This window comes from Ailuropoda melanoleuca, chromosome 3 (assembly GCF_002007445.2).
Source record: "Ailuropoda melanoleuca isolate Jingjing chromosome 3, ASM200744v2, whole genome shotgun sequence".
In the NCBI taxonomy this organism is placed as follows: domain Eukaryota; kingdom Metazoa; phylum Chordata; class Mammalia; order Carnivora; family Ursidae; genus Ailuropoda; species Ailuropoda melanoleuca.
In genome coordinates, this window is record NC_048220.1 from 96,084,492 (window position 1) to 96,107,882 (window position 23,391).

The 23,391-nt window shown below is 36.8% G+C and overlaps 1 protein-coding gene across 1 annotated transcript in view; it reads right to left on the minus strand.

The window, feature by feature from the left end:
• The window catches only part of GABRA1 (gamma-aminobutyric acid type A receptor subunit alpha1), a 59,042-nt gene that overhangs the window by 15,734 nt on the left and 19,917 nt on the right, over nucleotides 1–23,391 (minus strand). The window contains exons 4-7 of the mRNA XM_002912520.4: nucleotides 22,810–22,877; nucleotides 15,603–15,823; nucleotides 12,822–12,904; nucleotides 5,735–5,878 (exon numbers count right to left, since the gene is read on the minus strand). Coding sequence (XP_002912566.1) covers nucleotides 5,735–5,878; nucleotides 12,822–12,904; nucleotides 15,603–15,823; nucleotides 22,810–22,877 — 516 coding nt within the window. The remainder of the gene's footprint in view (nucleotides 1–5,734; nucleotides 5,879–12,821; nucleotides 12,905–15,602; nucleotides 15,824–22,809; nucleotides 22,878–23,391) is intronic.

The window sequence follows — 23,391 nt, forward strand, 5'->3', positions numbered from 1 at the left end:
TTCACAATGTGACATTTTAGGAATTCTGCAAAGAATGTTATTTTGGTGGAGCTATTATTCCACAGTATATTTGTTATATAAACCACTTCCTCACTAACAAATTAGAGGAAAAACAGGAGAATTTCAAATCTATTGAAATAATTTTCCTAAATTAAAAAAAAATCTAAGAAGTTTTGGCACAAAACATATAAATAAGGAGAAAAAAAGGCAGCAAAATCAGAATCATGTTGTAATAGTTTAAAAATAAAAGAAAAACACAATAACAAAAAAATCAATCTCCTAAATTGGATTGAAAGAGTATCTCTAGACATCAAGTGCTTATGCACTAAGCATGTTAAATTCTTTTCCTCTAATTCAACAGACTAGAAGAATTGTAATTCAAATATCCTTGCATGTCATGTAACCCTCAGGGAAGCTTGTAAATTAGATGTGACAATATTTCTGATACATTACCATACAAAATTAAGGAGAAAGAAAGAAAAGAAGCTGGGATATAATTCTATGAAGCAGCTTCGAGGGTTTGGTTAGTAAATAGCTTCCATTTGCTTGAAGAGTAAATACTTTGCTTAACTTCAGTTTCTTCATTTCTTCGATTAAAATGATAATGCTTTACTTAACTATTTCCTAGCATACTGGGAGGATAAAATGAAATGATAGATATGAAAGTCATTTAAAAAAAAATGAGTCACATGCAGATTGACAGTGTGAAGACAGAAACGATAGAAATGTATTCTTTCCAGCTCTAGAAAGCAACCATTCACATCAACAAAGTTGTAGTAAACATTAGGTCCCTATAAACCTGTCACTTTCCTTACAAGTATTCTAAACTTTGTGCTTTCTAAGCTATGTGTTCCCTAAGTTTCTATGCTACTTTTTAAATAGGAATGAGGAATCAAAAATATCACTGAGGGAGGAATTGGTATTTTAATATCTGAATCAAAGAGTTCTAGAATAGAAATAAGAAAAAAATGGTTAGAGTTCTAGGCCACTTAGCCTTTCTGGATTGGTCTCTTCATCTTAAATATGAATAGGTTGACCAGATGACTATAGAAGTCTTTTTGTCCTGCCCCCAACCCCTAGTTTTTATAGTTTATGGCTACAGTTATTTCTCTGGAGATCATGTTCTAGGCTTCATAAATGGGGGCCCTGAGGCTCCTTGGATGAATGTTGATCACTGCTGTTGCCCCCTGGTCAGGGAAAATGGTTGCTTTCCTCATTCATTTTGACCCTGCAGGGTCATACTTAAATCAACTCATCTAGAGAAGACTATCTTTAAGAAAGAGGATCTCACGATTTCTCTTGGTTATTTGTTTTGAAGATAAAAGACAGTCATTCATAAAGAAGAAACATTCTTATTCAGCAAAGCTAACCTAAATTTCCTTTGATCAAATCTGTCTATTGACTTAGGTAAATATTGAGGTTTTACAGCCATCACCATGTACTTTAAAAAGGCATTGCATATTATTATATTCTTACTGTTTTCTGGCCATGAAATTATCATTATGCCTGGTCACTAATTTCATTATTATATTTCTCTGCATAAGTCATATTTTCATGCACTTTAATCACTGCTGTAATTTTTGCATGGGCTCTCCTTAAAGAATTACTTAGGAAACATAATGTGGTGCAGTAGAATGAGGAGGCCGTATCTGGGGTCCAGTTCCCAACTGCCTTCTCTGATACTTCAAGCAGAAATGACTTCTTTATGCTATGTAGCTCCCTTGCACTAACTCTATCATCATTATTAATAGTAATAACTAATATTTATTACATAATTTTTACATGTCAGATGCTCTAAGCAGGTTACATGCATTTTTCTTATTTCAATCTCACAGTAACTCATGAAGTAGATCCTTTTATCATCTCCAAATTGTACAAGAGAAAGATGAACAGAGAAATGTCTTGCCAAAGGTCAGACAGTTAATAAGTAGTAAAACCAGCATTTAAACCTTCACAGTATAATTCCACAGTCCACACTCTTAAATTCATGCTGCACCACATTATTGCATTTCACACATGTCTATGTTGCCTGTTACTAGTCATGTGGTTGAGAGCACTCTGCAGCTAGACTACCTCCAGGTTCAAATTTCAGCTCTGCCACTGCCTAGCTGTGTGACCTAGGAAAAAGAGTTAAATCTCTCTGGCTTCAATTCTGTCCCATCTGTAAAATGGATATAAAAACATTAATACCTATATCCTGGGATTGCTGTATTAGAACAATGCCAAGTGCATGTTAGCTATTTATGTCAATCAACTATGAGCTTCTTGAAGACAGGATTTACGTGTCCTTCATCTATCTTTCCCAGGCCCAATTACATTGTCAAACACAGTAAGTGATCAAATGGTTGAAGGAATTAGTGAACAAATGAGTGAATAACATAGAATTGTATTGGATTTGAGAGCTGACTGGAGTCATCCTTCTATGTGCCTGTAAAAGTTTTTCTCTGCCAGGTGAGTAGGTGTGTACTTCAAATGAAATCTCCAACTTAATGTCTTCCCCCAAATCTTACGGCAGACCCCGTGAAAGATATCGGGCCTCTAATGGGTTTGCACTGAATTAAAAAATCCAAGCATTGGATTGAGTCTCATATTCCCCCCTCCTACGTCACTGAAGGCATCTAGAGGTATCTGACTTGGAAGAGATCACGGGTAGGACGTATGAATGTGTGTTCACATGTGAGTTGGCTCAGGCAAGTAGGAAAACTTTAAGAGGTGATCTGAATTGCTTCTCTCACCACAGAGAATTCTAAGGTAGAGGAAGATGGTCTTTACCTAATCATGCTCCATGTGGTGCTCTTTCTTGCTATCATTCCTAGTCTTCTGGCAGGAACAGGGAGCTAAAGCACTCAATGTCATTTATCTTAATGTTTTTAGGCCTCCACAAGGATATGTGAAATATGGGACTGAAGACCTTAAAGATCTTTGTTTTTTCCCACAGAAATCTATCAGGATGGGTTTTTGATGAGCTAAAGTACACCCAGAGGAAGTATAGCTCAGTCTTTTATTGTGAGGTTGAAAATGTGCACTAAACTGAGCTCCTACATCTGAGAATTTGCTCACTATTTTCCTCACCTCCCTTGCCCCTCCACCAATATCCATTATGGGAATGACAAGAAAAAGCTCTTATTTGTACAGGTAAATTGCTGCTTTAGTGCAGAATGAGTACTTTTAACAGACCCAATGTATGAGGTTCAGCCAGTTTGGTGATGGTGGGTTGGGCCACTGCCTCTCATCCCCTAGGTCCATTTATGCCTGTGTATCATTTCTAAATAACTTGAATGGATGTAGCCTAAATCCTGATGAAGCCAGAGACGACTCCAAGTTCATCAGAATGAGCCATTCACTTTGCAAACATGGAAATTAGTCACAAGAGGGATGCAGTGACATGTCAAGGTCACTAGCACTGGAACTAGAGTGGAGGTACTCCTTTCTCTGAGTAATCCTCCTGGCTTGTATGCACTTCTACTATTGAATGCATGCCACTGGGTTTGAGTTATCATTGATTTCACATCCCTCAGCCTTCATTCTAATGATAATGGAGAATTTCTTGAAGGAAATTTCTGTTTATTATTTTCAGTGTTCTGGGCCTAAAACGGTGATTATTTGGTTCCCAACAAATACAGCTTAACAACATGAAAGTCAACTGCAGCAATTCCTCCTTGATTATCCTAGGCTGGATACATTTATTGTTTTACTCATTAATTCACAATATTTACTTAGTGCCTCTTCTGTTTCAGCTACTATAGTAAATAATAGGGGTACAGAAGACAGATACGGTCCTTGCCCTCACAAAAATGTTAACCACAGCATTTACCACCCATTTTGATAATTATAGTTTATGTGTTTGTCTTCCCTTAGGCTTCAGATTCCATGACAGCAAGCTCTTCTCCTTGTCTATCACTGACTCTCCAGTGCCTACCACAATATCCAACTTACAACAGCATTTGATTTTTAAAAAGTGAACACTGCTCATTTTCTTATGTTTTCCCACATAACTTATGAGGGAGAGAAATTTTCAGTATCTTCTATGTTCTGGGATCTTCAGGACTATAGCAACAAAGACTACATACCATTTTGAGCACTTACCATATGTAATGTTCTGCTTAGTGTTCTATATTATCTCATCTTTAATGAAAAAGTATAAAATCCCCACTTTTTAGAAGAGATAAATGACTTTCCCAAAGTCGCAAGGTTCTTTTTTTTTTTTTTTAAGATTTTATTTATTTATTCGACAGAGAGAAAGACAGACAGCGAGAGAGGGAACACAAGCAGGGGGAGTGGGAGAGGAAGAAGCAGGCTCACAGCAGATGAGCCTGATGTGGGGCTCGATCCCATAACGCCGGGATCACGCCCTGAGCCGAAGGCAGACGCCTAACCGCTGTGCCACCCAGGAGCCCCCCAAAGTCACAAGATTTCTATGTGGCAAGACCAGGACTTGAGTGCGTATCTTTCTCACTACAAAGCCTAAAACCTTTCCACTATGCCACACGCATTTTTAATGTGGGCAAAACTGAGGAACAATCTTCTTCATTTTTCAAAACAAGAAACATAAATATTTGGGCTTCCAGAGTAGCCATGGTTGAGACAAAATAAGAAAAACACAGATCCCATTAAGCAGGGATTTTCCAATAACCAGAATAAGATATACAGACCTATTACTTGAACTTCTTAGAATTATCAAGGCCCTAATATAAAGTCTGAAATCTAAGGAACAAATTTTTCTGACAAAAATACCACTTCTGCCCTTATTTACTACCAAATTGTATTTTTCTTAGAAATGACCAAAGTGAATGAACTAATTTAAAAATTTAAAGACAGGGGCGCCTGGGTGGCACAGCGGTTAAGCGTCTGCCTTCAGCTCAGGGCGTGATCCCGGTGTTATGGGATCGAGCCCCACATCAGGCTCCTCTGCTATGAGCCTGCTTCTTCCTCTCCCACTCCCCTGCTTGTGTCCCCCCTCTTGCTGGCTGTCTCTATCTCTGTCAAATAAATAAATAAAAATCTTTAAAAGAAATTTTAAAGACAGCTATAAAAACTGCTGGTTCTTGTTAAAAAAAAAATCTAAAATTATTGGGATTGAGGGAGGGTTAAAATCCATATTTTTATAATTTTCCAGACCAACGATCACATTTCATTTAGTCACAAAATGGATATTTGCATAACTACACCCTTATTTCTTGAAACAACTTCAAAAGTTTAAAATTTTGGGTCCAGCTGCTCTTTTGGTATCTTATATATAATGATCACTGCTACAAAGTCACCAAGATTCATTGAGTCATTATAATAAATCAGGCCTAGATGATACGAACTAACATTTATTGAGAGTTTTTTTTTATGTGCCAGAAACTATCATAAGTACTCTTCATGGAGTTAATTCATGCCTTCCAACAACCCTGTGAGGTGGCCACAATGAACAGGCAAGGTGGAAGAGTAAGAATTTAATCCATACATTCTTCCCCAAAAGTTCACTTTTCTGAATACTCTGCTACCTTGGTCACATAGAACTAGTACCTTATTTTGTAAACAAAGAAACAGAGGCCAAAAGACATTAAATGAGGAATCCAAGGACACAAATCTATAGAGTTTACACTAGTTCCTAGCTTAATTGGTCTCAGGTTACTGAAATTTTCTCTCTCTCTACTTGTGTTATTGAAGAACTAACCGAATTCTCACATTCTCACAGAAACTGCTTAGATTTCTTCTGACATATCTGGAATAATCAACTGGCACTTACCTGTACTAGACTGAACAATTCCAGAGTCTACTGTTTGCCCAAGAAGATCATACTGGTTTAGGCGCGACCCATCTTCTGCTACAACCACTGAGCGTGCTGGCTCTCTGGTCCACTCATAAACGACTTCTGCTCTGGTATAGGCGTCTGAAGGGGAAGGAAGGAAAATGTTCTATGTCATGCTACTTCAAGTCTACTCATTAGCTGGTGAGTCCTATCAATTTCATATTTTCAATTGCATGGTACTAGAGGGCAGGCCAGGAAAGAAGAGCCCATATCCCTTAGTTTAGGAAAACTAAGACACATTTCCCTGATTTGTTCAGTCATCTGTTCGCTCTTACAACAAATGGTTATTAAGCACCTACAAAAGAAAAAGTAACTTGCTGAAAAAATCCATAACAACCAAGTTTCCCTGATGTTGTGGAACATGCACGGCAGTAATGGGGACAAAAAGAGACAAGCTAATAAACATATTTCAAGCAGTGTTAAATGCAAAAAAGCCATACACAATAGGTTAAGGGGGTAGAGAATGAAGGACATGGGCCTATTTTAGGTAAAGGATGCACAGAGGGTCCTTGAGGAAATGACAGTTATATGCATGACAGAAATGAGAGTAGAGTATGTCTTGGGACAGAGTTTGCTGGGTAGGTGAACAAAGGTTTATTTCATCCAGGCCAGGTAAAAGCTTGATATGTTTGAGGAAGAACAGGAATACCAATGTGACTAAAGCTGAATACATGAGAGATGAAATAATGTTAGAAGCAGGAGCCTGGGTCCAGATTATGTCAGGCCGGGGGAAGGTCATGATAAATTGAAATGTAACACTGGAAATTTTACCAAGCATCCATTTTTAAAAGAGTCTGGCTTTACTTCCTTTTAAATTAATTCTCCTTTTAATGGATGTTTACTCTCATGACGATGAGATGATGAGTTACACCATTTGGCTCATTACATTTCTCCATCATTTTCATTTGCCATGCCTATCCTTTTACATGAGAGGTGAGGTCATAATCCTGATCCATAATTCAGGAAGGCTGGGGGAAGAGGTGTATAGAATGAGTGAGAAGGAGACGAAGAAAGGATTCCATAGCTTTTCTGGTTTCCAGTCACAGAACACCCACTACACATGGGGTGGAATGATAGTGTATACTTTCCTCTGTTTAGATGTAGATTGATATTAAAAATTAAAGGAATAGCACAATAGCAAAAGTGAAGAGTTTCCAGGGTGTTTAAGAGGCAGATATGATAGCAAAAGCTGGTTTTACTGTGAAAGCTTTACGTCTTGGCCAACTTCGACATTAGACACAGCAGACAAAAGGTCCAGGGTCTACAATACCTCTAGGTGGCCAATGTTTTCTTTTAAAATCAGAAAAAAGTGAATATAACCCCACTTGGATTATATTCAATAAAATATAGTTTTAATATATTTTTTGAGGAATTGTTCACAAATGCAAGTGTCTAGAGCCCGTAAAAGTTGTAACGCCCTGCTTCACCCAATGCCCACTCTAAGGTAACCAAATTTGAGTGTTTTGTTCAAATCTGTAATACTCCAAGCTACAATAGTATGAGATGTGAAGTGATGGTGGCATTTTTACACACATGTGAAGGTGCTGTAAGAAAGATGAGAGCCATGGCCCTCATTCTCTGAACCAAAGCTGCTTCTTGTCTCTGGGATGAGTTTTGCAGAAAAGTGTAGTCAGTATCCTCCTGATTTTACGTGGGTGTCTGGTTTGCTCCAGCATCATTTCTGGACCAATTTACAATCAGGTATTTTTTTTAATCAAATTTTTTCAGAAATTTGAGAGAATATACTAGGAGTTAATTAGTGGTCATTGCTTCTTTCATAAACGTGTAAGATTGATAAACGAGTGGTTTTGGAATTTATTCTCACTGATTTTTCTTTTTTAATTTTGGCTGTCCTCATTGACTTCTGTATATATGTATTTATTTACAGCTTTATTAAGGTAAAACTGACAAATAAAATTATAAGATACTTAAAGTGTACAACATGAATATTTGCTATACATATACATTCTGAAATAATCCCTACCATTGATTTAACACATCTCATTAACTTAAAATTTTGAATCGTTTTGGCATTGCATTTGTTAAGGAGGAGGACTGCATTTGTTAGCATCTAAAACATAATTTATTTTTAAAAATCCCTCAAAGAACTGCAGAGCACTAGCTGAGAAGAACCAGAGTGCTTACAATTTGTAGGTATGTATGTTCAGTAAAATACTTTTCCGATCATGATAATTTTTTCTTTTTTTAATGGAAGGGTCTTACCTAAGAAAACCTCTCACATTTATGGTAACACAGAATCATTGACTGTTAATATGGAAGGGCTTTAGAGGTCATATAGTCTGTCTCATTTTACAGACGATAAACTCAAGCACAGACACACTGAATGGCTTATTTGAGGGCTTAAATATTTAAATAGCTATTTAGTGGGAAAACTGAGGTAAGAGCACAGAATGACATCATTCTACCCTACGGCTATTAATAAGGATTTCCTAGGCAAAAACTGCATATTATATGCTCAAAATCCAAGCAAGGATACTTGGTGGTCAAGTAATTTGGGATGAAACCAATTCTAGACCCTGTGTCATTTCATAACAAAAAAAACAAAACAAAACTCTTTCTACTATATTGCACTATCATTAGCAACAGTGCCTGGACTCTACCTTTTTGCGCTTCATGATGTGTTGCTAATGGGCTGCTAATATAGTTTTAGAGGAAAAAATTTGTTACCATCCACTTTTCACTTCATATAATCCAATGTCTCACACTTGCAATCTCTTAGAAACGCCAATGCGTATAAATCTACAATAAACGCAGCATTACTGTGCAAGTGGAGATGACATACTGTTTATGTCTCTCAGTGGAAATCTCCCCAATGCAGAGGGGCTCCACATGGTGATACAGGTGATGGGGAGCAAGGAGTGTACTTGGTGCGAGGGGCACCAGGTGTTCTATGGAAGTGTGGATCAACTACATTGCACACCTGAAAATAATAAATGTTACATTGTATGCTAACTGGAATTTATTTTTTTAAAGATTTTATTTATTCATCTGAGAGACAGCAAGAGCTCAAGCATGAGCAGGGGGAGGGGCAGAAGGAAAGGGAAAAGCAGACTCCCCATTGAGCAGGGAACCCGATGTGGGGCTTGATCCCAGGCCCCCGGGATCATGACTTGAGCTGAAGGCAGACGCTCTTAACCAGCTGAGCCACCCAGGCGCCTCAACTAACTAAATGGAATTTAAATAAAAACTTAAAAAAAAAATAAAGTTGGTGTTTTAAGATGTAGAAGGCAGGTATACCTTAGGCATCACAACAGGTGATACACCTTACTTCTTCATTTCAGTATCTAGAAAGTAGGGCCTATGACTACTTCTTTCATTTGAAACTATTCAGCATAAAGAAGATAAGGTTAAAAAGAGTCTTCAGCTATTTAAGTCAAAGTTAAGCTCAGATTTCAAATACATCAGCAGGATACCTCAGAAAAAATTTAAAAAGAAGACAAAAAGCTTTGGTTGGGCTTATGGAAGAACTCTGTGGTACCACAACACTGGGAGCATAGACTTGGTATCAGAAGAGCATCTGCTAATAGACATTACCACTTCACTTTTACGGGCTTTGGTCTTTCCACTTGTATGAAGCATGTGCATGAAATAATTTCCAAAGTTATTTATTATTCAGAATTCATTTAAATTTCTACTCATCCCTCTCTCCTTATTTACAAGGCATTGTGCTTGATTAGCAGTCAGGAAACCATCAATTATCAAGTCCGTACTAGATCTTGCACTTGCCTAGATCTTATTGTCAGAATACCATCTGAATCTCTTTTTTTGAAATCAAAGCCTTATTTGTATTTTCCTCAATAAGCAGTTAAAAGATGTCAGCTAAATCATGCACATTATCTGCTGGCTATCTGGCCTTATGAAGAGGGCTCTATCCCCAATAAGCAAAAAGTGTGATGGAACACTGACAATCAAGGTCTAATGGAAAGTGGTAAGGAAAACATCTGCTTTTCTGAGTTTAGTTATCAACATATGGATGACTTTGCTTCATAAACATTTATTACATAGTGTTCTACTAAATTATCACAAAGTCCTCCAGTTTATCTCTTGCTTATTTTCTTCTGTGAAATTTTGGCAAGATGTTTGTTTCAAAAACTGGGTCAATTTTTAGCCCACTTTTGCCTCAGTTTCTTCCTTTCAGAAGTGTGCTAATTAGGCCAGGTCAGAGAACTAACTATGCAATAAATCAATCACTACTGCTTCTTCTCAAGCCAATGGCAGGCAATGGTAATTAGTCATGGCGCTCTCCCACTGAGCTCAGATGCTTACTTTTCAATGCCAAGTCTTCTCTGTTTAATTCCCCACAGGTCTTAAATCCTTTTCTGAAGCTATCTTATCTGAGACTTAAACATTAAAGGGGAATTAAAAATCTGATTATTGTAATTTTTATCTATTCAATAAATATTTACTGAGTGTCTACATTATATTAAGTCCTGTGCTAGGAAATGCTGAACAAAATAGGTTGTGCTCTCATGGGAGTTTACAGTCTCCAGACAATAAAAATGTCAACCAATAAATAAAACAAATAATCATTGCTGTAATATGTCTAAATTAAACTTGTATTATAATCAAGAAGATGGGTGGGGATGTATGTCAATTTAGATAAGGTCATTAGGGAAGGCCCCAGAAGATGACATTTTTGCTGAGAAGTGAAAAATAAAAGAAGCCAGTTACATGAATAACCAAAGGAAGAGTAACCCAAGTAGAGAAAAGAGCTCTGAGGTAGAAAGCAGATTTTTATTTAACTTTAGTTTTGTTACGTGACACGCTATTTGTTTTCTACTCTCTATCCATTTCCTCCTTCCTAAAATACTTCCTGTTTTCCTCAGGCTGACAATGTGCCTAGTTAAGAATATTTCTCCCCAACTTCATTTGCAGGCAGTATTGGCAATGAGACACATCTTTGATTAATGAGATGTGACTAAATTCCTGCTAGGATTTTAGGGAAAGCTTTTATCTCTTTGATACAGGTACTGGTTCTTTCTTCTTTGTCCACTATTCTTTATTTTGAAAGCAGATGCAATGACTGGAGTTGCAGCAGCCATTTTGTGATCAGGAAGGATATCTGAGGGCATCTTAAAACATCATCCTTGTTAAGATGCTGACTAACCAACAATCAACCAACAATCACTTATCATCATTCATCTCACAAAAATACAAACCCCTCTTCTTTTCAGCTAGCAATACTCACTGCTTGAAAGCATTCCTGACTAGTATACTAAATAAGTAATTTGTTGTCCAAAACAAGGTATTTCTGAAGGTAAAAGGGGGCACTATTAGTAGTTATACCAGGATATCAGACATAAATAAGTACTGCCCCAGGCAAACAATAATGCATGATCTTCCTGAGTATAAGATTATTTTGTGGATTAGAAGAATTGATACATACACAAACATTTAATATACTGCCTGGCATACACATAACACATAATACATAATATTGTTAAAAATGGAGGTAGTAATCAGGAGAAAACATAGTAGTCCAAAACACAGAATATACAATAAACTGGGAAAAGAGTGGGGAGGAGGGAGTTATCATCAAAGGCCTGTTTGGCTGACAATTTTTGAAGTAGTTTGTCCTTGGGTTTCAGTATAGAATTAGATTTATAAATAAACTTGTCTCTCCATGACTAGTGCTGCTAGGAGCCTGAAGGCCCTTTGCTATTTTCTTTGCTTGCTGTCTTCCTACACCACCACTATTTTTTTTTCTATGAATCATATCTTCACCAAAATAGTTGCTTAGACTGTCTGTCTAGTGGGAACAGAAAGCTGGTTAGGTAGTCCAGGAGTTGACTCAGTCCTTGTAAGTAACTCTCCTGCAGGAAACCAGGAATACATTGTTCTCACTCCTTTTATATATGCATACTAGTCAAAAGCAGAAGGGTAGAGGAAGACCAGAGAACCTGACTCTGCTGGTCACTGTTCTCTTGGCTCCTCTAACGTGTGCCTGCATATTTTCAAAAGCAGAAACCCCGACAGTTATCATAAAGGTATCTAGGATACCTACAAAAGCATTAATATACACATGAATTTCATGGGATATCCAAACAGATCTAGAACTTTTCAAAAGACTATGATTAGTATAAATTGTCTTCAGGCAATATTTTCTTAGGTGTATACTTCATTATTAAGAAACAATTATCATGCACTGCTTCCGCCTACCAACGTTTCCAACTGATAAACAACTTGCAATATTCTTAAGGTCAAACAAATGTCAGCAATGATACAAAATAAGCACAATGATCTCCATTTATTGGCAGGGAGGTATAATCTATGGGGTAAAAACATTTGTACTCCATTTGTTTTTCTACGAATACAGCTTTAACAAAAGAAGAAATTTTCCACTAATTAATTAACTCCATTCTTTCTTAATAATAATCTCTTCCTGAAATAACAATAAAACATGAAATAAAAGATTATTACTTATAGAAAGTATTTTTCAAAAAAATTATTTATTTATTTGACAGAGAGAAGGAGAGAGCACAAGGAGGGGAAAGTGGGGGAGGGGAAGGGGCAAGGGGGAGAGGGAGAAATAGACTGAGCAGGAATCCTGATGCAGGCTTGATCCTAGGACTTGGAAGTCATGATCTGAGCTGAAGGCAGACGCTTAATGTTAACCGACGGAGCCATCCAGGCGCCCCTAGAAAGTATTTGCAGCAAATTGCTAAACTTCATGCTTTTTATCTCTCCCCTAACAGACTTTACTAATTGGAGGTTTCTTGCGTAAAGACTTTGGTCTCTCAGGGGCCCCTGGGTGGCTCAGTCACTTAAGCATCTGACTCTTGATTTTGGCTCAGGTCATGACCTCAGAGTCAGGAGATCAAGCCCTGCATCAGGTTCTGCACTCAGCATGGAATCTGCTTGTCCCCTCTCCCTCTGTTCCTCCCCTTGCGCGTTCTCTCCTTCTCTCTCAAAGAAATAAATGAATAAATAAAATCTTTTAAAAAATTACAGACTTATGTCCCTCATAAGAATAAAGAAAAATTAAAATTAAAAATTTACTCACAGCTTCCAAATTTTAGTGGGCAGGCATGTGCATCCATAGGGAAATCCTCCAAATGCATTGGACACTCAGCTCTCACCGTCAGCCTTATCAAGTAAGGAAAACAGAGGGTATAAACAAGAGCCCTATAGATTAGACACTTACCAATAAATGTGACTAGGATGTTATTAACTATAGCAAATATATTAAGAAAAGCAAGAGAGGCAGGCACAAACAGCAGCATGATACCAAGCTGTTAACCAAATGATCTAAAAGGAATATTTACAACAATGACTGGATTCTATCCGTTTGTTTGTTTTGAGAAAACAGGTGATACCAGAATTTGTATGATGGGCAAGCATTTGTAATGTTTCCCAAGACAAGCATCATTACCTAATTCACCTAGACCCAGAAAATCTTTTGAGACTAAAACTAGATGTAAGCAAATAAATACTTGGATAAAGGCTTGGTGGAGAAGACGACATGGATAGCTAGGAAGAGAAGAGGATGTCTCCTCTCTTCAGGGCAGCTCTCCTCATCTCCTTCCCTAAAACAGCATCAAATGGCATAAAACAGCAAAGGAATAGGTGAAGGAGAGTTTGTGGGTGATCTCACTATATTCCAACCATTTCATTTTATACAAATTTACTTCCTAATGGAAGCCAGGACTCTGCTGGGCTTCTCTTTAGTTCCTATCTTCAGTTCTATTTGAAAAAGGTAAAGAAAATAATTCACTGAAATATATTTGATTTTGTTTGGTGGAATTATGAAGGAATTTATACCAAATTCCTCACATGGTTTTTATAAAATATATTTACCCATATTATTAAGTAGCTCAAGAAATGTGGTAGGGATGGCTTTATAGCCAATAGACTCATTAAGTGATTACAATACTTATTAAAGCAAATATGAAGTCTGTAAATTAATGATCAAATTTGTACTTTAAAATCAAAATATTAAGGAAAGTGATGACATATTAGCAAAGGTGGTGCTAAGTTTAGGAGATGGGCAATAGCAGGCTAGTTATTGACGAAAACTGCACACATCAGAAAGTATGAATCGTTCAACTTTTCAGTAGATGCAAATCCTGCCCCAGAAAACTGCCAGCTGGGAGGAATAAATACTGAACTTAGGCTCAAAAACAAGTGTAGGGTGTTTTATAAGGGGAGGATATTTCAAGGTTTCAATTATAAATAGATCCTACTGGGATGATCTGGAAAGGTCTCAACATGTCTGTCCACTGATCCTTTATTTTCTCTCTCTCTTTTTTTTTTTTTTTGAGATTTGTCATTCTTTAATTCTATTACATGTTTATTAGTTGAGTCCCACATCTAAAGTGGCTCTTGAAGCATTTTTTTTTCTTTCTTTCTCATTTGGATATTTTTGTATAGAAAGGTAGAAATTCTGGCAGCTTTCTTCAAAAGCAAAGTATCACTCTATTCCCACACTGAACAAAATCCACTAAGTCTAGGATTTTGCCTCCATCACCTTTTTGTGCCAAAGGAAAACTTAGTCTGAATTACCAAGTACTGTCTTCAGACAAGTCACTTGGGTATGAAATAACTGCTTCTCTTAAGAATGCGCTCTAGGGGCGCCTGGGTGGCACAGTGGTTANTTAGTCTGAATTACCAAGTACTGTCTTCAGACAAGTCACTTGGGTATGAAATAACTGCTTCTCTTAAGAATGAGATCTAGGGGCGCCTGGGTGGCACAGTGGTTAGGCATCTGCCTTCGGCTCATGGCATGATCCCAGCGTTATGGGATCGAGCCCCACATCAGGCTCCTCCGCTATGAGCCTGCTTCTTCCTCTCCCACTCCTCCTGCTTGTGTTCCCTCTCTCGCTGGCTGTCTCTATCTCTGTCGAATAAATAAATAAAATCTTTAAAAAAAAAAAAGAATGAGCTCTAGACNTCGAGCCCCACATCAGGCTCCTCCGCTATGAGCCTGCTTCTTCCTCTCCCATTCCTCCTGCTTGTGTTCCCTCTCTCGCTGGCTGTCTCTCTCTCTGTCGAATAAATAAATAAAATCTTTAAAAAAAAAAAGAATGAGCTCTAGACAATTTTTTAATTTCTTACAAATTAGGAATATTTTAACATTTTTTTCTTTGAAAGTATTCACAATGTTTTTTGATTCATGTTTCCTTCATTGAACCATAAATGAAGATATCTAGCCGTCAGGTTTTCCAATAATCTCAAAATGGGAGAAATGTTTATAAAGCAGAAATAAATAAATAAATAAATATTTTCCTCATATATATATTCTACAATTTAAGCAAAATTAAGAATATTTATATTCTGTCTAATGATATCATTATAAATTCATATACTTTTTGAAAATGTATCTTTCCATATGAATTTATGTTTTTTAAGATACTTGATCTGTTCTAATTTTTTTGGATTTTTTCTCCACTTCTTTTAAGTAGAAACATTTTTGGATACATACCTTGAGACAGCTTCTAGAAATCTGATCTAGACCTTATTGGGATGCAGGAATATATGAAGTTAGTAGTAGGGGGAAGAAGTTCCTCATATTGAATTACAGCAGGTTGGAGAGATACTTGAGATAAGTTTCTTTATATACATTTTAAACTCCCCCCCACTTTATCTAATCATTTTACTTAATGCTTTAATACTTGCATAAGACTTCAGTTGGTTTATTTTTCATAGAGGAATAATTATTAAGGTTGAAAAAGAGGGCAAACAGGAAACCAGATGCTCCACCATGACCCATCAGCTTCATGATCACATATAATGGAAGAGAAAGACATACAGAAAGAATCACAGATAGAATCCCAGTCGTCCTTACCTCATGGTGTACAACAAGGTGCCATCCTCTGTGATCCTCAGGAGTTTGTTTGGCATGGTCATGTTGTGTGCCACTGACTTCTTTCCATTGTGAAAAAAGGTATCCGGAGTCCAGATCTTACTGGCCATTAGGTTATTTAGCCGGAGAACTGTCATGGGTCCTTTAAATTTTAATCTTTCATCCTTCCAGCTTTGACGGAAAAATACATCTATTGTATATTCCTAGGTAATTTTGGAAAATGGTAAAGAGTTCACTGAACTGTTTTGCCATGCAAATAGCTTTCACAGACAATGCATAATTTTTGCAACTTTAAAAGCAAAGTATGAGCTAGGTGACATTTTCAGAAGTAAACTTGTGGTTGCCTGTACATATTGGTTTCAGGTGAATAATTTTTTAAAATATTTAATATCCCTGAACTATTTCTTGGTCAGAAAAATTCCATGATTATCTCCTCAGCTCTGTGAAAAGAAAATCATGCCCTATACCTTTACCACACCAGGGCTTGAAAAAATAGAATACAGTACACATATTAAAAAAAAAAAAAAACCACAAACAAACTCATGCTGGAGCTTACTATAAACAGGAAAATGTTTAAATCAGATAACAACAGCTACAAAGATAGAGCATAGTATTTTTTTAGGGGGGGCCCTTCCATAGTCTGAAAACCTCACAGTCAATTTCAAATCATCCATGGTTCTAATGCTAGCATGACAATCCCATCTCTTTTATGGCTAAACAAATTTTTTTTAAAACAGATTCTGTATATAGACTTCCAATTTTCCACAACAAAGAAGATTATGCAAATAATCTGTTTCACTGTTAATTGGGATATTCGCCAAAAAAAAAAAATGCAGAATATGCGGGTGTGTGTGTGTGTGTATCTGAGTATATGTGTGTATAAGACACATGAGAAATGTGTGAAGCTCATCATCATTCACAGCCAGGGAATCTATTTATTTGAATAAACACAGCATTCCTTATGGCAATACCCAGAGACAAACATCTGCTAATCTGAAAACAAGCAACGTGACTTACCAGCTCCTAAAACTGAAAAGGGTAATATCCATCTTCCTTGCAGCACTTGCTACACTGACACTAAATTTGGAACTTAATGGTTTGAAATAAAGATTACCACATTCTCCATTAATCTTAGCATGCTCCAAACTGGAAGGAAGACTAACTTGAAAACATCATGCTACATTTTCTTAATCCCCTAAACTCTGATGCATTAGAAGGCTTTTTTTTTTTTTAATCTATCATCTTTAGAACATGCAGAAAAAATAATGTCTGTGTCTAGGCATTTTGTGCATGAGTTTAACTACCTGTCTTTTTCTTAGGCTTTAAGTAAGATGGGGTAAAGATTGAATAAAGGTTTATCTTTCTGCCACAAGTTTGGTATAGCTGAGCCCTTGTGATCCAGTAACAATAATTATTATTGAATAGTTTACAGTATACCAGACATAGTGCTAAATGTCGATTGAGACAGAAGCAACTAGGAAGTGTAACATGATGCCAGTTTATGTTTATGGGCGAGAGAAACGACCTTGTTTGTTGCTTAGGTTTTTCTGTGTCTGGAAGTGTGAGATGAAAAGGCACTGAGATACAAGACATAGGAATTTACTCACCAGGAAACATTTGTTAAGCATCTTTAAATTTAGCAGAGGGAGAAACTGTTTAAACTTAGATGCTGCAAGGAAGACTCATGGAGTAGGATGGCATACAGTGGTATTTTCCATGAGGAGCGAGATGGGGAGGGAGACTATGGACTACACTGGGAAGTGATACAGAGTAGCAGTGCTTGCCAGGGAAGCAAATGGATGGATTTACCCTGAGCTGCATATGTTCTCTTCTCCGGACAACAGTTTTATGAGATAGGGATATGATAATCAGGACATTCTATTACTCAGGAATCAGCCACATAAGCTCTATTTTCTGTCCAACTGAACTACTTCAGCCTGTCAAACAGTAGAGGGAACAGTCACTTGTAAATCAAGGTGCCCAACTGTCCATATTCCTATGAATCGAAAATTTTTATTTTGTTCATTTGTTTGCTTGCTCCAAGATTTTGAAAATGAAATAAATGTTAAATATTTAAAAAACCTTAAAATATACTATCAAATCTTTGATAAGATACATCCCAAAGTCAATGATTCCAAAAATTATGTCAAAACTTGCCAAATTCCTCATGTTCACGTATTTGTCATGTTTACAACCAGCTTTACTTGCCTGTGATAATGGCAGACATTGAAATCACCAAATTCATTTACGATATTCTCCCTTCAAATATGATACTGGCCACACAAGCATGCACACACCCCCTGCACAAGTAACTGGATAAGCTTTTGTTTCCATGTTCCCTTCAGCTAGAAGTGGAAATGAAAACTGAAATAAAAACACTTGATAATGATCAGATCCTGTCTAACAAAGAGTGTAAATATTTGGTCTCCCATTTTCTGAGAACTGCCCCTGTAACACTGCCATGGTGGCAGCAGGAGGCTCTCAGCATGACCTCACCTTTGGGGTCATAGTTCACTAGACCAGGATGGGCCAGAACTCCTTCTTCAGGAAGCTGGAATAAGAGGGAGGAGAGCAGAGCCACAGTGTAATGGTTATGGATATAAGTTCTAAACCTGTTAACTAGAGCTGAATCGTCTGTCTGCCAAATGTATGACTTTAGGTCATTTTCTTACCTTTCTAAAAAACTCCAGTTTCCGATCTATAAAGTGGGGCTCATGTAGTACTGATTTCACTTGCCTATTGTGAGAAGTGAGTTAACGATGCAAGTGAACAGCTTGTGAGAATGTCTGAAACACAGGGGGTTCTCAGTAAACATTCGAAGTTATTTGTCTCCCCATTTCTTTTCTTTCTTTCTTTTTTTTTTTTTAATCAACACAAATTCATATTACATTCCGATGTAGCTGGGAATGAGAAAAGTGTTCTTTGTTTGGAGCGGTAGCAGGACAGGAAACCTCAGGAAGGTGAGGTGGTCACAGCCAGGCAAAATAAAATCAGAAGGCAAAGGAAAAGACTCTACAGAAGACTGTGTGAACAAGCAGGAAGCTCGGGCAAGGACACTGTGCAAGGTTCAGTATTCCAGCCCCCATCCTTCATGTGAAAAGTCTCTCCACGTTACCCTGTTCAATAGAGGAGGTCGCAGGAGAATGTGGGTCTTACTCTGAAGACTGGGACAAAACATCCGTTATGTCCCTAAATAAATATTGTATTGAAGTGTTCCCACTTGCACCACCTATTGCCATCTGTGTGTGCTTTGACTTCATACATTTTAAGCACCATGGAAAACAGGGCTCTGTGATTGTGCTGCCTGGATATTTCTGTCAGAACCTAGTGCCCTGGGAATGTGCTGTTTGATTGCCAATTAATGGTTTTTAAAATAAAGTTAAGGAGTTGTCCTAATTTTGTTTTCTATTCCAGATGAAGTCAGATGCCTTGGGAGCTGTGGAACCTCTAGGGGCCCACAGCCTGAGTTCAAGTTGCTACCTAGCTAGGTCACTTTCCTCCTCTGGAAAATGCAGATAATAATAATGCCTAGGTAAAATCATGGTATGAGTACTAGATGCAACATGATCTATAAACCTATTAGCATGGTGCCTGACATATTATAAGCATTCAATACTGTTGAATTCTGTTACTATGGTTAGCCTTATTAGGTATTTTATTAGCTCTCACTTTAAAAACTACAAAACTTTTCTTGTCTTGAAAAATAGCTTTGTCATTGACCTTCTAATTTTGATAGACTCTAAATCATACTGCTCTTTATGTGTAATTCACACATAATGTGGTTTAAGTGAGTAATCTGAAACGAATTGGCCAGGTATAATTTCCACTAGCCACTTAGCATATCAGTTGTAGACCTGGCTAATTTGGTCCTCTGACAAAACAATTCAAACATTATCTCATTCAGGATTTTAGGCAACAGGGGGTATAACTTGCTTAGACACTCTCTTTCTTCTTCCTATCTGATATTTGACCAAAGGCCATTTATGAAAAGTAATTCACGATAATCATAGGGTTAATGGTGTATCAAAAATCCTAACATATACCTTTAGTCCAAGACAAAAAAAAAAAATCAATGTTTCCTTAAATGACAATCTAAACCAATAACTCAAAGGTATGCCAAATATTTTCAAAAGAAAACATGCCTTTATTTGAGCACTGTCCCATAACAACTCCTATTGAGCATTTAGCTTTTGTGAGGCATTATGAAAGATGCCAGTGATAGAGAATATTCATTTTTAAATATGATGATGATAATGATAATAATGATAATGAGGAAGAGGAATAATATAATTGTCAGTGTGTAATGTTTGTAATGTTTCATCCCCTCTCGATGATTCCATTTATGAGAAGAGAGCTTCACCAGTGCAAAATCTCTGAATGCTCTCCATTCCCTCAGACTCCTCTATTTAGGGAGGGGAAGAAGGAAGGATAATTTCATTTGATGGGTAAATTTGGAAGGAGAAATCAATCTTGCCTATCTCAGCCTCTTCTGCCGCACTATCCACATGACTCACAAATTCTGATGTTTCTCCATGCTAGAAGTTTTATATGGACAGTCTCTGCCCTAACAGAGGGAGACCCAAGTCTTGCCAGGTGACTGGGTGGGTTAATCTGACTGATTCTTGTGTTTACTCTCTGGAAACTCACTTGCCTACAGATATAAACCACCTTCTGCAGGACCATAATTCTTAGTAATAAAGATGATATTCTCACTTTCCAAATCCCTTATGCTATTATCTTATTTCTCAAAAGGTTCAGAACTCAGGAAAGAGGGTATTATTTATTGAGTCCCATAAGATTTTATGTTTTTAAAGACAATATAGACTCCTAAACCTATCACTAAATAAGTAGTAATTGAACACTTACTGTAAGCCAGCAATGCTCTGGTACTGTGAGAGATGTGAAACAAATGTGTCTTTACATTTTTTGGCATTACTTTAGGAAAATAAGACATTTATATAAGAGAGATAACTTTACAAAGCACTGTTATAAATGAGGCCAAAGTTGAGTTGTTATTTTACAGTCAATAAATGTGACTAGAATATAGAAAGGGAAACTTAATCTGTTATCAGATTAATTTAAAAAAAGGTTCTCATTAAGCTTTTGGGTCTTGATTTGGGCCTTTGTGGAAATGTAGGATTTAGATGGGTAGGAATTAGAGGGAATTTTCCACAAAGGGTACACACCATGGTAAGCAGTTCTGAGGCAAAAATAGTAATAACCATTATTTATTGAGCATTATCTATAAACACTTTATTTACATAGCTCATTTAAAATTCCTAACTATCTTACAAGGAGAGGTAAGTACAATAATATACCTATTTTAGAGACTTTGAGGCTTACCCACTTAAGTGATTTGCCCAAGGTCATACTATTGGTAGTGGTGAGATATGAATTCAGCCAGCCTGGATCCTAGACAAGTTTGGCTTACCCCAAGTGGTACGGCCTCACAGAAAGTAGTACTAAAGCAAACTACATAGTCAATATTAGGAGCAAGTGAGGATGAATGGTAACGACATCCGTGGACTCCATGGAATACAGGCAGAGGAGTTTAAATTTGACCTTAAACTTGACTGGGATCTCTTAAATGTTCTTAATTAGGAAAGTAGCATGAGAGAATAGTGCTCTAAGATGGAGTTCCAACATGGGAGAATCACAAGAGTTCCCCAGAGTGATCAGTTTAGCAAAAAATAGTGTATAACACAATATTTCAAGAAAGTGGTCTACAGACCAACCACTGTAATACGTTGCAAAGGAATAAATCCACAATTATGGCTAATTCTTATATCTCTATTTCTTGCAGAGTGATAATGGCTGACATTCATTGCACGCTTCCTATATGCTAAGAACTTTTAAGTGCTTTTCGTGTATGAATTCATTTAATACTTGTGATAACCCCATGAGCTATTATCATCACTCCCATCCTACACATGAAGAAACTGAGGCAAAGAGATATTAAGGAACTTCCCCAACAATACACCCTTATAAATGCAGAAGCTGGGATTATAAACTCAGGCAGCATTCTGGTTCAGAATCTGTATTCTTACCTACTACTCTCTTATGCTCTGCTGACTCTAATTTGCATAGTTGGTACATAACCTATGTTAAGACCTAAAATATCTAATTATCCTGAGCCAGCATTTCCCAGTGTTTGACTCACAGAGTACTAGCTCTACAGAATGTCAACAGGTATTGCATAGAAGGGTTTGGACAAATATGAGTGGAAAACACTAGATTAAATGTAGTTAAAAATGTTTCCTTACAGAGCTTTTACTCTGCCAAAGAGGGTACACTTGTGAATTTCCATACTTTGAGAAATGCTCGTCTAAACTGATATTTTCTGTAACTTTTATTCTCAATCACTTGAACTATTATTAAGTCAGAGGACTTTTATGTAAAGATGGTGTCAACAAAAAGGCATTTCACAAATAATATTCAATAAATATATTTTTGAAATATTTCATAATGCTGTATCTTCATGGCCTGTTTATAATTTTTTTGATTATATAGGAGCTTGGCTATTATGAGTTCACAAATATTATATAATATTTTCAGAGCTCTACTCTTTTACCAATTCCCATCAGATAGAATAGAAATTCATGCTAACTTATTGGGTTGGGAAAAGAGAGAACAGGTATGTATTAATTTTATTTTCATTCTTGGTAATAATTTAATGAATTTCTTTTGCAGTGAACATTTCCCACCAGTGTGTTTTATTTTAACTATTTCTCTAATTCTGGTCAAGTATTCACTCAGCTTTTATACTCATGTCCCCTTTTAGCCAAGAATAATTCAGAAATCATGATGTTCATGGCTATTCTATAAGAGTGCTGTCTATCTAGAGACCTAGCATCCGTGAATCAACATGCCCTCCTAAATAAAATGTAAGGCAGATCATACTATTTGGCTTACAAAACATAAACCAAGGCAAAGCAATCATTTCAGGAATGGAAAAAAAGAAGACTGCAGTCATTGATTCCATAAATAGGTTTGGTCTGGAAAGTAAGTGGGTATTTTCTATTATATAAATATTATATATTAGGATATATTACATATTATGCACACAGAAAGACACAAAGATATAGCCAACCTGTTTCAAGTTGCTTTCTAAATACTTGGTCTGTATTTTCCTTTCAAAAGTTAAATTTAGAAAATACACCAAGAAGACCAAAAATGCAGTGTCACTTACCATATCATGGTCTGAAACAGGTCCGAAACTGGTGACGAAGATGTCAGTCTTCACTTCAGTTACACGCTCTGATGAAGCAGAAAATTGGGACAGTGAATGTCTATCAACAGCCCTTATTAGATCTCACTACCACATACTCATACCCAAATGGCAAATTTATTGGCTTTGATTAGCTATTTCTAAAATTGGTCCACTGTGTAGTCCTGATAATTTACTGCTTACACATGAAATTTCACAGTTAATATTTTTCAATGGAGAATGGAGCCTAAATATGCCACTTTGGGAGGCAGACTTTATGGAGAAGTCAGCTGCTGCTTAGTGAATTCCTCAAGAATAGACATACTTTCCTAAGTGATACCAAGCCATTTCACATTGTAATAAAAAAAAAAAATCTGTTAGCATATGGGTGTCATTTAAGCTTAAATATTATTACAGAGCTCACCAGATCCTCCAGGTATGTAGGATACTCTTGGGAAGTATATAGTATACTGTAGAAAGCTTTATTAACCCCTTAAGGACTCAAGGGCATGTTTTGCAAATGATGCTTTCTGGCACTAAATCATAACTGAATTATCCAAATTA